General features: G+C 46.7%; 1 protein-coding gene across 1 annotated transcript; it reads left to right on the top strand.

Moving 5' to 3' along the window:
* Positions 1 to 1,110: 1,110 nt before the first annotated feature.
* Positions 1,111 to 2,504, top strand: LOC132212195 (high affinity copper uptake protein 1-like). The gene has a single exon (XM_059657475.1). It carries the CDS (start codon positions 1,220 to 1,222, stop codon positions 1,787 to 1,789), a length of 570 nt encoding a protein of 189 aa, XP_059513458.1. The 5' UTR covers positions 1,111 to 1,219; the 3' UTR covers positions 1,790 to 2,504.
* Positions 2,505 to 16,256: the final 13,752 nt, after the last annotated feature.

Raw genomic sequence — 16,256 nt, 5'->3', positions numbered from 1 at the left:
GGGCAGCGGAGGAGGGAGCATTAGAATAGAGTCTTAAAAACCGAGGGCGAATATGTATGCATCCAATAACAGGCCACCAAGATATATGAAGCAAAAATTGACAGGCTGAAGAGAGGAATAGACAGTTGCATAGTAATAGCTGGAGACATCAACACCCCACTCTCAGTAATGAATGAAGCATCCAGACAGCAGATCAGTAAAGAAGTAAAGGAGTTGAGCAGCACAATAAACCAACTGGAGAAAACATGGCACAGACATAATACAGAACACTCCACCCAACAGCAACAGCATATACGTTCTCTTTTTAAAAATATATTTTTATTGATTTCAGAGAGGAAGTGAGAGGGAGAGAGAGAGAGAAACATAAATTATGAGAGAGATTCATTGATTGGCTGCCTCCTGCACGCCCCCTACTGGGGATTGAGCCCACAACACGGACATGTGCCCTGACCGGGGATTGAACCATGACCTCCTCGTTCATAGGTGGATATTCAACCACTGAGCCACGCCGGCCGGGCACATATACATTCTTATCAATTACACATGGGACGTTCTCCAGGACAGACCACATGTTAGGCGACAGATGAAGTCACAATAGCCAAAACATGGAATCAACCTAAGCAACCATGGACAGATGAAAGAACAAACAAAATGTGGTATATGTACAATGGAATACCATGCAGCCCTTAAAAGGAAGGAAGTTCTGACACATGCTACAACATGGATGAAATGCCAGTCATAAAAAGACCAATATTGTCTGATTCCACCCCTAGACGCATCCAGAGAAGTCAGATTCATAGAGACAGAAAGTAGAATGGTGGCTGCCAGGTACTACGGCGGGGAGAGGGGGATGGGCAGTTAGTGTGTAATGGGTTTGGTTTCAGTTAGGGATAATGAAAAAGTTCTGGAGATGGATGGTGGTGATGGTAGCACAATGATGTGAATGTACTTAATGTCACTGAACTGCACACTAAAAAATGGTTAAAATGTTCAATTTTATGTTATGTGTATTTTACCACAATTTTTAAAAATAAATAGCTTTGAGGGCGGGAATTGGCGGTGTCGGTGGCAATCATGGACACATCCAGCCGGTCACTAGTGGACGGGGTTGATGAAGAGTCATGAGGGGGCGACAGGTTAAGGTTCTGAAAGGGAGGCGCCAGTGGCGGGACTTGATCTGGGAAGAACCTTTTGCTGATTCTCAACTTTTCCTGGAAAAATGAACCATTCCCACCATATGGGGATGAACTCTGTGGACCACACCAGTACCATGCCACCTTCTCGCCATCACACGGCCACTTCAGCCTCCCACCTCCACGGAGGGGGGGATGGTAACATGATGATGATGCATATGACCTTCTACTTTGGCGTTAAGAATGTGGAACTATTGTTTTCTGGCATGGTGATCAATACAGCTGGAGAAATGGCTGGAGTGTTAGTGGGAGTGTTTTTACTAGCAATGTTCTATGAAGGACTCAAGATAGCCCGAGAGAGCCTGCTACGCAAGTCACAAGTCAGCATCCGCTACAATTCCATGCCTGTTCCAGGACCAAAGGGGACCATTCTTATGGAGACACACAAAACTGTTGGGCAGCAGATGCTGAGCTTCCCTCCCCTCCTGCAAACAGTGCTGCATCTCACCCAGGCGGTCATCGGCTTCCTCATGCTCCTCTTCATGACCTACGGTGGGTACTCCTGCATTGCTGTAGCAGCAGGGGCCGGCCCAGGAGACTTTCTCCTCAGCTGGAAGAAGGCAGGGGTTGTGGACATCACAGATCATTGCCATTAACGTCAAACTCCAGGGTGCGGCCTTATCGATTGCAGTGGGAAGCAGTTCAAGACGAAGACATTATTCCTACTTGAATCTTCCCTCCTTGCTCCTTAACTCCTTACACACACACCTTCTCAATAGAGGTCTAGCTTACAGCCTCTGAGCTAAAGTGATAACCCCTGACTTTTCTTCCTGTCCTGAGATTCCCATTTCTCCTGAGGTGAAACCACCCATGAGATGTCTTCTCCTCCACCATCATCTTAGATCCAAGATATATGTTCTTGTCTAATCCAGGTAACTGTCTCTTCAGTGACTTGATCACCTGCTTTCTTTTTTTTTTTTTTGGTTTTATTTTATTTTTTAGCAGACAATCTGAATTTGGTGGGGTTTTCCCAGGTTAGTGGTGGAAAAGGATTGACTTTAGCTAGGATTCATGGCAGCTGAGGGAAATTCTTGCCCAACTAAACCCAGAACCCAAACTTAACACTAAAAAATAAGTTCTAGTCTTCGGACTCCACGAGTGGGAAATACGTTGTGCCTTTCCCTGGGTGTGATGTGTTGCACCAAAACCTGAGTAGTGCACAGAGGGTGGTTAGAAACTATGAGTCTAGAGCTTACAGAAGTGTGCGTTTTGGGGGTGGCTGACTCAGCTATGGTGCTCTCACTTAACATTTTGATTAGAATGAACTTGCCAATAAAAAAATAAAAAGATATGACAATCAAGTTGAGAAAATAGACATAAATATTTTAAAATAAAACCATTGACATTTTAAAAAATAATAATAATAAAATAAATAGTTTTTTAAAATTAAAGAATGAGGAGGGAGTATTCCAAGTAGTCCAGGTGGGGGAGAAAAGTCCAGAAAAAAAAAAATTGGTTGTGCAAAAGCACAGAGGTACAAAAACAACTGAATTAGCAAGGTGCCCCCAACATGTAAGACACACAGAGGCACTGGGGGGGAGAGTGAGTGGAGGGGGGCTGTACAAGGTCCCCAAATGTCCTGCTAAGGAGTGTGCAACCCACTCTGTGGGCTCTAGAGAATGACAGGATCGCAGTGTAGCTTAGAACAATGAAACTAGGAGGAGTCTGGGCAGGACGGACAGACAGGCGGGGGAGATGTGTAAAGAGCAACACCTGATCCAGACAGACGTTAAAAGGGAAACTGCTTTCCAGACCACCCCAGGGCTGCGGTGAGAGTGACTCAAGCCATTTGCCTCACGGGGCCACCAGCTGAAGGCGGGCGGGATTCCCCTGAAAATGAAACCAGGACCTGATGCGTTGGTGGGGACCCTGAGCAAGAAGCAGCCCTGCCGTGTGGTCCTGCCTGCACCGCGCCGCCTGCTGGGAGGACACTAAGCCACGAGGAAGGGGCTTGTCTCCCTGCAGACACGCCCTGTGGTTTCCACCAACTCACAGGAAGACAAGTTCAACTGCTCGAATGTGCAAACGGGCATAAGGAGTGGGCGGGGGCCTCTGTGAAGTCTTTGAATCAAGTCAGTGTGGGAAATCCCAACTCTGAAATCTATAAACGGTGACCGTGGGCTGCCCTGTGTCTATATAGGTCTCCGGTTGCCAATCTACAACATGAAGGAGTTAGACCTGTATCTCCATTGTTATGCCCCTATCACGGGGAAGGGCAGGACATGCCAGACACGGTCAGTGATTAGACGATCTAGCCCATGGATGGGGCACAACGTTCTTCGCTTTTCCCCTTGAGTAGTTTTGGTCTACGATTAGTCTGCCTCTGCCAACTGCAGGTGAGTGTCCCCTCTCTGATTTCCCTTCTCTCTTTCCCTCTCTCTAGGTCCCTGTGTTTTCCCCCCTAAGTTTTCTTCCTCTTATGAGTGAGGGGCTTGGAATCCTATGGATGGAAGGAGAAAAATAAACGCAAGTCCTCCCCACCTAACCCCAGGGCAAAAAAGCTATGAAATAATCTATGAGTAACATCAGCTGCCTCTTTGCTAAAACTGGCGTGTCATTCCACTCAAAGCACCACTTGGTCTTTCCAAAGGAAGCAAGCCAAGTGAAATATACATATATAGATATCCACGAGGCAGAATTTGCTGCAAACCGGATTGTCAAAAGTCAATTTGCCAGATGATCAATTCGCTGCCTTGCTGAGAAAGTTCCTCACGTGACATTGTAGTTTCGCCACCACCATAACCCTCAGTAGGTGGGCTAGCCCCAAGTAACTAAGGGTCTCCCATGTCACCAAGTGACTTCCAGGATTGCCCCACGGGGTCATCTACGGCCCAGCCAGCTGGAAGGGAAGAAGCCCATGTTGGAGGTGAACATCACCACCACTTACACTCCATGGCCTGGCCCTAAGTCTCATGTCTGCCTACAACGGGGACGGGGACGGGGAACGCAGTCCCTGCACAGGCAGCCTCTCCCCAGTGACAGCTCTGGGGAGTGACAAGCCCTGCAAAGGAAGCACTTATCTTCAGTGGGCAGCTAGCCATCTCTGGCACGGATGTGCTTCAGACACCATGCTTCTCAAATGCTCCATCACACACAGCCAAACGTGGGCCTTTTCTTATTATACACGGCTGCCTCCTCTATTTTGGCAAACTTACAGTGTTCCTGCCCCTATCCCTGCCCCCGCCCCAGCCGTGGACCACGCAAACGAGTGGACTTTTCCTTAAACACTGCTCACACGTGGCCTTATGCTCTGCCCCAGCTTTGACGTCTTCATCTACTTCGCCTCAGCCTGTGTTTCCACCCCAGCCCTGGTCTGTCCTGGCATCTCCCCTGGCCCTGCCATTTCACCGATGGACTTCCCTTCAACACAGGCTACCGTTTTCTCTATTTTTAAAGAGCTGTGCCATCCACCTTGGAAGGGAAGGCCTGTGGAGCTCGAGGAAACACAGTCTGGAGGCAGAAAGCTTAACCTAAGACACTAGGTGAATGCACAGAGAGGACACATTTTGAGTTCTTTTTGGTAACAAAGGAAGAGGGAGCCGGTGCATTTTGAAGCTGGGAGAGCTAGCCTGGCCCCGCTTTGCCCTCACCACAGAAACCTCCCTAAATAGACCATTTAAATTTGGAACAAAAAAAAAGAATATGGGGACTTCTGCTTCTAGCCATGATGGGGTAATAGGAACTGACTTAGCCTCCAGTCTGAGACAACAACAGCAACAAAAGCAGAAACGAAGGGAGGGCAGATGCTCTTGTCAATATTTATGATTTGCACATGTGGCTGTTCATGGGATTAACTTTCTGTGAACACAGGGTGGGGGTCAGGGAGCTGGCAGTAAGGGTGGGCCACACTGCAGTATATTCATACAATCAAATACTCCTCAGCTATCAAAATGAACAAACCATAGCCACATGGCCAACATGGCTGATCTCACACACACAACAGTAAAAAATGCTGGTCACAGAAGACATACAATATGATCTCATTCCTATAAAATTCACAAACAGGTGACCTACCTCCATCGTACTAGGTCATAAAACAAAAAGAAAGGCAAGAAAATGATTCTCCCCAAAGTGAGGACAGTGCTGACCTGGAATGGGGAAAGAAGGGGTGTGGTCAGGGAGGAGACCCTAGGAGATGACAGGTGTTTGCAAGACTCCAATTCTTGACCTGGGTGATGGTTATACAAGGTTTGCTTTATAATTATCCATAAACTGTATAATTTTTAAAACTTTTCTCTTTGTATAAATCACATTACTAAAAAAAATAAGAGAAAAGCTAAAGCAAATATGATTAAATATTAACTGTTCTCAATCCTGGCGGGTCTATGTTACATCATTAATCACACTTCTCGGTAATTTGGGGTTTTTCTTTTCCAAATTATTATTTATTATGCTGAGTGAAAGAAGTCAGGCAAAAAAAGAGAACATGCATGATATGTGAAATTTTCTATTTCATTTGTATAAAGTTCGAGAAAATGCAGATCAATATTTTACATTAATTAAGCAGAAAGAAGATCAGTGATTCCTGGGGAGCGGGGGCAGAGAGGGACACGAGGGAGGGAGCAGGAGTTAACTTTTGGAGGTGACAGATATATATGTTCATTATGTGGTTGGTTTCACATGTGTATAGTTATGTCAAAACTAGAGGCTCAGTGCACAAAATTTGTGCACTTCGGGGGAGTCCCTCAGCCCAGCCTGCGCCTTCACACAGTCCAGGAGCCCTTGGGGGATGTCTGACTGACGGCTTAGGCCCACTCCCCTGCCGCAAAGGTGGGAGATGCTCCTGCCACTGCAGCTGTGCTCACCAGCAGTGAGCCAGGCTTCTGCCTGAGCAATGCTCCCTCTATGGGAGTGCACTGATCACCAGGGGGCAGCTCCTGCATTGAGTGTCTGCCCCCTGGTGGTCAGTGCGTTTCACAATGACTGGTTGTTCCACCGTTTGGTCAATTTGCATATTAGCCTTTTATTATATAGGATGTATCAATTTATACAACTTTAAATTTGGAAGTTTATTGTATGTCAATTATACATCAATAAAACCATTTTTTAAAAAATAAACTTTGTTTTGAAATGAGGGAGCTTTTTTTAAAGTCAGAGAAACCTGAGTAAGGAACGTGATGCTGGCTTCCGGAGGGCTGTGTGTGCCTTTTGGTCAGTCATGGCATCCAGTTATGTGAATGCAATTTTATTCTACCTTTGATGTTAAAAGGGCCTCCACTCTTCTCCCTCCCTCCTTTCTTCTCTCTCCTCCACCCCACCCCTCCTTCTTCTCACTCTATCTCCTTTCTCTCTCTCTCTCTCTCTCTCTCTCTCTCTCTCTCTCTCTGTCCCCCTCCCCCCTCCTTTTCTCTCTCAGCTTTAGGAGACATGACAACACTCATAATAATGATAAACGATCATTTTTGTCATTGAATAGCATTCTATAGTTTATAACATGCTTTCTCATCTCTGTTGATTCTCACAGCAATCCTTGGGTGTAGTAATGGGAAAATAAAAGGCAACTGTAACCGTCTCTGCCTCCTAAGGAGGGTGGTAAATTTCATACCAGTGGGGGCAATCAATCGCTCTGCTGCCCCTTCCACTCTCAGACATGGATAATGAAGACAACAGATGAAAGATGCAGCCAATTCTTTAACTCCAGCTCCCTCCTTTCAGCAGTGTGACAGCCTGTTTTAATGAAAAATTTTTTTTATTTTGTTGATTTTTAGAGAGTGGAAGAGAATGGGAGAGAGAGAAACATCATCAATCCGCTGCCTCATGCAGGCCCCCTACTGGGGACCAAGCTCGCAACCCCAGGCATGTGCCCTGACCAGGAATCAAACCAGTGACTTCTTGGTTCATGGGTTGATGCTCAACCACTGAGCCACGCCAGCTGGGCAAAAATATTTTTTTAATAAAGTAAGATTACATCTACTAAGCTCTAAATGGAAATAAACTCAGCTTTATATAAATGTACGCTACGTAACAATGGGAATCCACTCTTTCATAAAGCACAGCTCTTAGGAGCACAGCGTGGATCTGCAGTTAGATGAGCCGTGGACGCACCGGCCCTCGTCCCTACCCTGCGCTCTCCTAAGCATCGCCTCAACGTAATAGCTCCTCACATATAGGTACGAAGGTACCTTTACATGGACAAATCTGCTTTACACCTTGAAAATCATTTCCTGTAAGTAGAAACAAAACAGACACAATGGAAATTTAAAATACATTCTGGTACTGTCCCAATCAAGAGTGTGTGGCTGAAGCTGGTAACATCGGCAGGCCAGGGGAGGATTTTATTAGGCAAGTCGGGCTGTGGGTTAAACACCCCAGGGCCTTCTCATCATAAATGCAGCCACGCAGCCCCGCAGCGATGAGGACGGAGGCCCTCATGAGCACTAAGCTCTTTGTCTGGCAGTTAATCAGTACTAATAACCAGGGATAGATGGGACCATGTATGAGTCCCTGTGATTTCAGAGGTTCCTTTGGGACCAGGGAGGCCTTGTCTAAAATATGCCTGGATGAGCTGGGCTTCTCCTCATCCTCAGGACCTTGTCTTCGCCTGGCCTAGACTCCCAGGCTGGGTAAGGAGACAGTTGAGTCTGGAGCCCTCACCTATGAGCATGCCATTGAGTTGCTTGCTGAATTACCCTCCAAACGGTGATTGGGTCCTGTTCTCTGGCAGCCTGCATGATTGGAGTTGAATAGGGAAAGGCTTCCTCTTCTCCACAAGTGGAAAGCAATTTACATACAGCAGGCCTGTCAACAGAGCCCCTACATCCATAGAGAGGCCCAAAGAAGGCAGAGATTTCCAAAGAGCAGTGAGCTCCCCATCGCAGGAGGTATCCAAGCAGAGTATGAGACCAGACGAAAGATTTCCTATTCGAATGGGAGGGTGGAGTGGAGGGTGGCCTAAAGACTTCAGTTTTCCTTTCAGTCCTCAAATTTGGGGCTCCTAGGACATATAGGACCAAATGCTTCATTTACTTGTTATGAATATTAGTACTTGTCATTTAAGTTGATCACGTGCCAGGCACTGTGTTGGATCTTTACTGAACCTTCATTTAACCCTGAAAAAAATAAAAATAAACGTCTGCTTTTCTCCCCTTTCACGCAAAAAGGGCATCTACTCTATCCGAGTGTGGCAGACAATGGAACGGAGGCTCAGGCAGCTGAGCAAAGGTGTCACAGAGCTCCTAAGTGCCAGGCTGGGTCTAGGACCCCAGGGTCTGTGCTCTCTGCTCTCAGGGCGCTTCACTCACCCCGGGGCAGGGCTGCGGCAACTGGATCATACAGGAACCGGGCCGGAGCCCCACCTGGGACTGTCCCTCCTCCTCTAGCAACCGTTCAGATCTCAAGGCTTTTATGCAGAGACAGAGATCAGGGTAACAGAGCTGGGGAAAACAGCGTGTGAGACTGGCGGGGGCGGGGGAAGCAGTCTCTTAAAGGTCGAAGGGCGGCTGCACTGAGAACTGGACAAGGACAGTGAGGGGAGAACACTGAGCGTTGGTTTCCCAAGATGGACAGTCTAGGGAAGGGAAATTCTAGCCCAGAGCGTTTCTGTTCCCTTGAGCTACAGCCTTGGTTCCTCTGAGAGACCTTGGTGGGGTGGGATGCTTGAGGCCAGAGCCAGCTCCCCGTTGCCCCTCCTCACCATCCCAAACCCCTCCTGGCAGAGAACCCTCGCCCTCAAGCCTGGGCTGCTGCCTGCAAGCCCCCTCCCTGGGCAGGGCCTGAGCCCTCCTGCAGAGCCTGGGGTTGTCCCGCTGCTCTCAGGTTCTGTGAATAAAAACAGTAGAAGGTGGAAGGAAAATGTCAGACACTTGGCTTTCTCTCTCTCCAAAGGCAGCCCCCAGCGGTGTGCGTTCTCAGACAGGCCCTGGGAAGAAGGATGGTTACTTCCCTTTCTTCCAGGGATAATTACAGAGAAGTAAGAAAGTACCTGTGTTTGAAGGCAAAATGACGGCCATTAATCTCTAAGCACAGGGCCTGGCCGTGAAATTCTTTGGAGAAACAACTTTAGGAGCTTAACGACAATCAAGAGAAGGGAATTGAATTAAGAGAAATAATAATTAAATCAGGAAAGAAGTTTTTGCAAAGGGGATGGTAAAGGAAATTAAAACCAGTAACGCTGAAAAATGTGGCGCGCAGAGCGGGGAGAGGAGAGGGTGTGAAGGGGAAGAGCCAACCACAGAGCGGGAGATGCAGAGAGCTGGGCGCTCAGGAAAGGAACTTGCAAGCTGTTCTTGAGAGACCAGGGGTCTGAGCTCTCCCAATGTAGGTCTAACTAGGCCCAACTCCTCATGGGGACACGCTCTCCTTTAAGAAAACAGAAGTATCCAGTCAGATGAAGTGTAAAAAAAAAGCTGTAGCCTTGAAGTAGAGTGGCCACCTGTCCCCTTTCCCGTTTGCCCCGGGCCATGCTGGTTTTAGCACGCAGAGTGCCATGTCCCAGGAAAGCCCTCAGTCAAGGGCCAATGGAGACGATCGGTCACCCTCCTCGTGTGGAGGCAGGTGGCCCTGGCTCCCCGCTGGCTCTGCAGTCAGCAGCTCCATGGCTTTGGAGGAGCCATGCCATCTCGGTGGGCCTCGGTTAAAATGAGTTGCAGGGGAACCTCAAGAGATAAAAGAAGTTGCTGTGTGTCAAGGTAGTTGGAACAGTGTCCGTGAGGTAAATGGGAGTTGCTAAACAGGAGCTGAACTGAAGAATATTGACAAAGAAAACATAAAATATTAACAGACACCACGTAACGGTACCTTAAAATAATACATGGAGAGTGTGTCAGGGGCCCACAGATTTTCTGGAATGATTAGGGAACTCAGCACACAGTTGGACGCACAGCGAAGGTTTATCACAGCGAAAGGATACACAGTAGGATCGTGAGGGGAAAAGACACAAGTGTAGTCTGAGAAGTCCCATATTTTCATTTCCCTCCGAGGGGAGGTGATAGGAGAATAAAAGCCATTCAGGCTAGAGCGGGAAGGGTTTTTGGAGTTTAGAGATCAAGAAGTTCCAGAGGATCCCGAAGATGAACAAGGAAGACGGGAAGGGGGTTTCTAACAGCATTGCTGAGCGTTGTGGGCTGGCTCCCGCTTTGATATATTTGCATGTTGTCTTGCTAGGGCTGCCGTGACAAAGCACCACACATGGGGCGGCTTCAACAACAGAAATGCTTGGTCTCCCAGTCTTGGAGGCCAGACGTCCAAAGTCAAGGTGCTGGCAGGTTGGGTTCCTTCCGAGAGATGTGAGGAAGGGAGCTGTTCCAGGCCTCCCTACTTGGTTCGCAGATGGATGTCTTCAAGTTTACGTGATGCTTTGTGTCCAAATTTCCCCTGCTCATAAAGACATGTCATATCAGGTGAGGGACCATGCTAATGACCTCAATTTAACTTGCTGGCCTCTGTAAAGACCCTATCTCCAAATAAGATCCCATCTGAGGTATTAGGGGTTAGGACTTCAACATTAAATTGGGGGGGACACAATTCAACCCACAACTTGGAAAACATGTAAAAATCAGAATTACTTTCAAAAACTTCCATTGGAGGGTTATTTGTGCATTCTGTTTGCACACACAATAGCCCAGGAATATTTGAGTTGTACAGAACCGAAGAGAGTAAGGGAAGGGTGGAAGGAGAGGAGGGTCTGGAGGAAGAGGAGCTAGAAGAAAAGAAGAGAAGGAGGAGGAGGAGGAGGGGAAGCGGAAAAAGAATGAAAAGAGCAGTGGGCTATGTAAACACCATCCCTGCACCAGTTTCACCTAAGTTTGCTTAAATTTTGGTTTACTGCTAAGCCCACCAACAAGCATGCAAAAGATGTACACGGAATTAATACAAATGCCCATGACTCCTGATACCATCCCTGGGGTCTCATAGAGGTACACCCCCAATCTGGTAGATCCAGCAGGTCTTCTGTTGCAGTGAGGCATCTGCCAGGCACAGGAGCAGAGAGCCATGGTTCCCCGCTGTTGACACCATTGGGATGGATGTGTGGGGGCCACACCAGCCCACCTAGTAAGGAAATCCTTGCCCGGCACAATCATTACATACTTGTGCCTTCCCCCTTCTCACTCCTCCTGGAGCCCACTGAAGGTCTCAGTGCAAAGCCTGCTATAAAAGGAAGTCTGACAAGACCTCATTCTGTTCATTCGGGCAGCACGTCTTCTATAAAAAGAGGCACTGCTGAGTCAAACGGAGAGAACTGAAGGGAGAACCAGGGCTCTGCGGTCTCTCAGGGCCTGCCAGCGCCACGGCTAGCTGACCAAGCATAGCGCCTGCTTATGAATACGCAACACGCAAAATCACAGAAGGCAGGTGAAATTCCCCGGGGCAGCGCAGAGGCTGCTACACAAACACCACCGTGGGGGAAACTTCAAAGAAGAGCAAGGGGCAAAATGAACACACTTGTACAGGTGACGGGCCTGGAATAAACTACAGGCCCAGCCACCTCAGCCCCGCGTTGTGACTGCTGCTTTTGAGAGCCAGGATTCCCAATCTGGTGCTGGCCAGACGCGAGGTAGCAGAGGCAGAGACCTGCAGGATGCACACCAACATCTGAGAACCAATGATTAAATTTCCACAACCCAAACCAAACTAGATAGGGTCCTGGGAGAATGAGTTTGCTTTCTCTCCAGAAATCACATTACTGAGTAAAACAGGTGAGACAATGGGGACACACAACCACGGGATTTATTCTCTATACTAGTGGCCCAGTGCGCAAAAATTCATGCACATTAAAAGGGAATTAATTAAAGGAAATATTTTAATATTGCTATTTGCCCTTTCTCTATAATAGAAGTGTCAGAGATGAAAGAAAATTAGTAAAATGTATATGAAAATCTCCCTCCTGTCAGAGTCTGGGGCACGCCGCGGGACCCAGAGTCAAGTCCCTGTCCACCTGTGCATGCCTCGAAATCACGCAAGACCCAGACCCAGCCAGACCCACCCCCGTCTAGCCTCGCAGGGCAGGGGGTGCAGTCTCAGGTCTCCCGGCGCAGCCTCAAGTCCCCTTGCCCGATGCTGGGGTGGGGGGAACGGCCTCAGGTCCCCCATCCCGACCTCAGGTCCCCTGGCTCCGACGCGAGGTTGCAAAGGCACAAGGACACGAGGGTGTGGCGACCATTTGCATATTAGCTCTTTATTATATAGGATTGCCTATGACAGTTAATGGGAAGGAAAGCAAGTGTGTTTGCAGGACCAATTTAACCCTTTCATGTGTAATTCAAGTTCTTCCCCTTAACTCTTCATTTGCTTTCTGAGTACAAACTTCTAGATTATTCCCCCCAAAGAAGCAATCTATGCCTATACCTTTGATTCCCATTTAGTTTATTTGCATGCTTGATCTTGTTTTAATGTCTCTAGCATGGCAAAAAGGCCTAGTTGCCAGATGACCAGGAAGTTATTTAAACAGTTTGGCCTCTACCTTAACCCTACTTGGTCAACCTCACTGTGTCTTGGCTCACCTACTATTTGTGGTCAAGAGAATGCAAAACAGTGCCATTCAGCTGACTGCTTTTCCCTATTTTGTCTCTCCATTAGTAAGTCTCATGCACCTGTTGGCCTCCTATATTTACTAATTCATTTTATTTTTACTAGCTCACCTTGCTGCCTTTACACCCCCACCCCACTTTGATTAACACTGCCCAGCAATCAAAGCCCAGCACTCGGTTTACCTAACTCCCAAGCCTTGCCTCTAGAGAGGTGGGCTGGCTCATGTACAGGCCCAAAACAGGGGGTCACAGTGCAGTTCTAGAAAGCAGCTCTGGGCTGGAACAGGAAGCCTGGTTTGGCCTCTCTTCTGGTAAGAAGATCATCTTGAGCAAGTCCCTTCTCTGGGCCCGTCTCCTCTGTTGTATAGGGGAGGACATGGTGAACTCTCAGCACTCCAGCTGAGGCATCCCAGGGTCCGCTGGCTTTGCTGTCTTGTCTGACAGGTGATCATATAGTATGGACTTCCTGGGGGTTAGGGGGAGGGGAAAGTGCCAGTTTTGCAATCTCTGGCACCACTGCCCACACACTATGAGCATACCAGTTCTTAAACTCTGGTCCCAACTATCGATTTCACTAATAGTTGAGGGGGCCTTGAGAGAATTTCCTGTCTGGTTTCTCCATAATCACACAGCTATTTAGAACTTGTAGCCCCAGGCAGGACTAAGATCCTAGCATCCAAATGTCCAGCCCTTTTAAGCTGTAAGAGACCAGGCCAGGTCATTTGTAAAGTCCCAATAGAAGGGCAAGGCACACAACAATCAGTAAATGTTTGTTGAATGAATAACATTGTGCTTTCTCTACCACCTCAGGAGTCCCACACAATGAACAAAGCTCAGGACTGAAACAGAGAAACCAATTCCTTCTGCAGGACCTCAAACCTCAAACTAGCTATGTAATGCCTGAAGTACACCAAATGGTTGAGTGGCACTTCTTGGAATTGTGTTCTTTTTAAAAGCTCTATTGTGGGACCTCTAATGCTGTGACACCCTCCCCTTGCCCTCACACCAAATACTCAATAGTCCATCTATGTGACACTAGTAAGTCAGAGACCTAGAGTTAAATCCCAGCTCCTTCACTTACAAGCTAAGTGGTTTAAGCTTCAGTTTCCTCTTGTGTGAATGGGGCGAAGAGTAAATTCATTAGATTGTTGATTGAATAAGAAACCTACTTCTCTAAGATTATTGAGAATAAGCACTGTGGATCGTTCTTCTCATTTAATCATCCTATTTGATGGATCATACTCAGTCATTTACACATAAGAAAAATGAGACGCAGAGAAATTGGGTCTCCCACATTCTCACAACTGGTAAATTGCAGGGCCAGCAGTGGAACCCAGGTCAGGCAAGCTTCCCAGACTGGAAGATGGGAGTTAAGTTTGGAAGTCCTAGCGTTGCAGCTCAAGCTCCCCAAGGGCAGCTTTAAGGGGATCATGGACATAGGACTCCAAATACCGTATTTTCTGTTGATTGAAGCCAGCTTTGTAGACCTTTTCTACATTTTAACTTGATGCCAACTGCGTGATTTCAGAATGTCTTTTTTAATTCTTCCTATGGCATGTTTCACCTCTCCCAGGAACAGATCTTTCCTCAACTACTCTTTTACTGAAACAGAATTTTTGGACTGGAACCCTGATTCTTTGTCTGCCTGAGTCGAAGAATGAATCCACGGACAGAAGATGGTATAGTAAAGGTGGAAATTTATTAAAGAACAAATACAGACTCCCACGTGGAAAGAGGGAAAGAGTCCCACAGAATGGACTCCCACTTGGGGAGGGGTAAAGGATCCCACTGAGTTCCTTTTCCCTATGGCTTACAAAGTCTACAGATCCTTGTGCCTTGATATCCCCTCTGATTGGCCACTATTCCCTTAGGCTGGTTACTATAGTAACTCCTGAGCTCAAAGGTAGAACCTCACATGTCCACCTCCTTCCTTATTGTTTTCCTATTCCCTCTGGGGTTTCTTCTTCTCCTTCTGGATGGGCTTCCTTCCCTTTATTTTGTAAATATAGACCTAAAGTAACCACAAAGAATGGTCTGAAATTAAACTTTAACTAAAAGCAGTTATAGTGGGCAGTTACGACCTAGTCCTAGGCCGGTATCTTCACTGACAAGGTCAACCTTTACCTTAACTGAGCCTATCTGTCTTTTTGCATCTATAACCCTTGAAATGTCTGGGTAACTTGCAACTTCCCTTTTTCTGGAGCCTCTGGGGCACAACCAAATGTGCTGGGAGCCAGTACAGATACCACAAATTCCTTCATTATCATGTTAATTGTTCCTGCACCCACCTAAGTATGTGTCCATCATTTACTTTTTATCTAATCCCAGGGGTTTCCTGCTCCCCCCACCCACCCCACCCTCGCTTTGCTTTATCCCACCTCCTTAATCTATCACCAATGAATTTCATGTAACCCACCTACGTCCCTCCTTTGGTTGCAATGAATAAATACAAATGTAACCGGCCATTCTCCAGAGCATCATCTCAATTCGTTGAGGTTCTGCTTCCCGGCATATGTCGACAGTTTGGCTCAAATAAACTCACAAAAATTCTTTACAGGTTTCAATGGTTTTTTTACATTAACAAGTAAATCAGTCACCAAGGGACAAAATACTGCATGGTCCCACTTATATTAAGTACTCAGAGTCAAATTTACAGAGACACAATGTAGAATGGCGCCAGGGGCTAAGGGGAAAGGGGGAGGTTATTATTTGGTGCGTTTAAGTTTCTGTTTTGTAAGATGAAAAAGAGTACTGGAGATGGATAGTGGTGATGGTTGAGCAACAATATGAATGCACTTAATACCACTGATGTGAACACTTAAAAATGGTTAAGATGATATACTTTATGTCACATGTGTTTTACCACAATTTTTAAAATTTGAAATAAAAAGGAACATCTTGAACACTAAGATTGCATTAGCATTGTATTGTCAGAGCCAAAAGTAGCTACATAATAGATGTTGTACATCGCTGTATCCAACCCCCAATTTTCCTTCTGCTGAATGAAGCATCTCCTTGCTCTGCCACTACAAGCAGCATTTCTTATAGACTACTAGCTCAGAATTCAGTGACTTTCCACTAGCAGTCCACCAGAGACCACAGCTAGGCAGACAGGGCTAACAGGCAGCACTGTGCAGCGAAGAGAACGCACCCAACAACACAACAGCTCCCCCAAGTGGCTCTGCAGCTCCCCCAGAGAAGAACACACCCGTCTGGATAGGGGAACAGATTTGTTTTCCAAATTAAGATCTTAACTTGTAGCTGTTATTGGTATCACCAACCTGAAAAAAAAAGTCCATTATAGATACTATGATCTTTAATTTCTTCAAAATGAAATTAAGACATTGTCCCCCAAATTTCAAAATGAAGATACCCATGTCACACAATAAGCAATTCCTGGGATCCCAGAGGACCAATTTTTCATCATTTTCTCCCAATAATTTCCCATTTTTTAGTATTTACAAGAGCATGCTTATCCATATATTGCCCAAAGAAATCTTTTTCAAAGATACATACTTTCAACATTTAATTTGGTATTCTGGACCTAAATTGACTTTATAGCCAGGAGTTAAGAAAAACACTTATAAAACAGCTTAAC

This window comes from Myotis daubentonii, chromosome 11 (genome assembly GCF_963259705.1).
Source record: "Myotis daubentonii chromosome 11, mMyoDau2.1, whole genome shotgun sequence".
NCBI lineage: Eukaryota > Metazoa > Chordata > Mammalia > Chiroptera > Vespertilionidae > Myotis > Myotis daubentonii.
The sequence above is the reverse complement of the archived record's forward strand: the minus strand, read 5'-3'. Positions and strand labels throughout refer to the sequence as shown.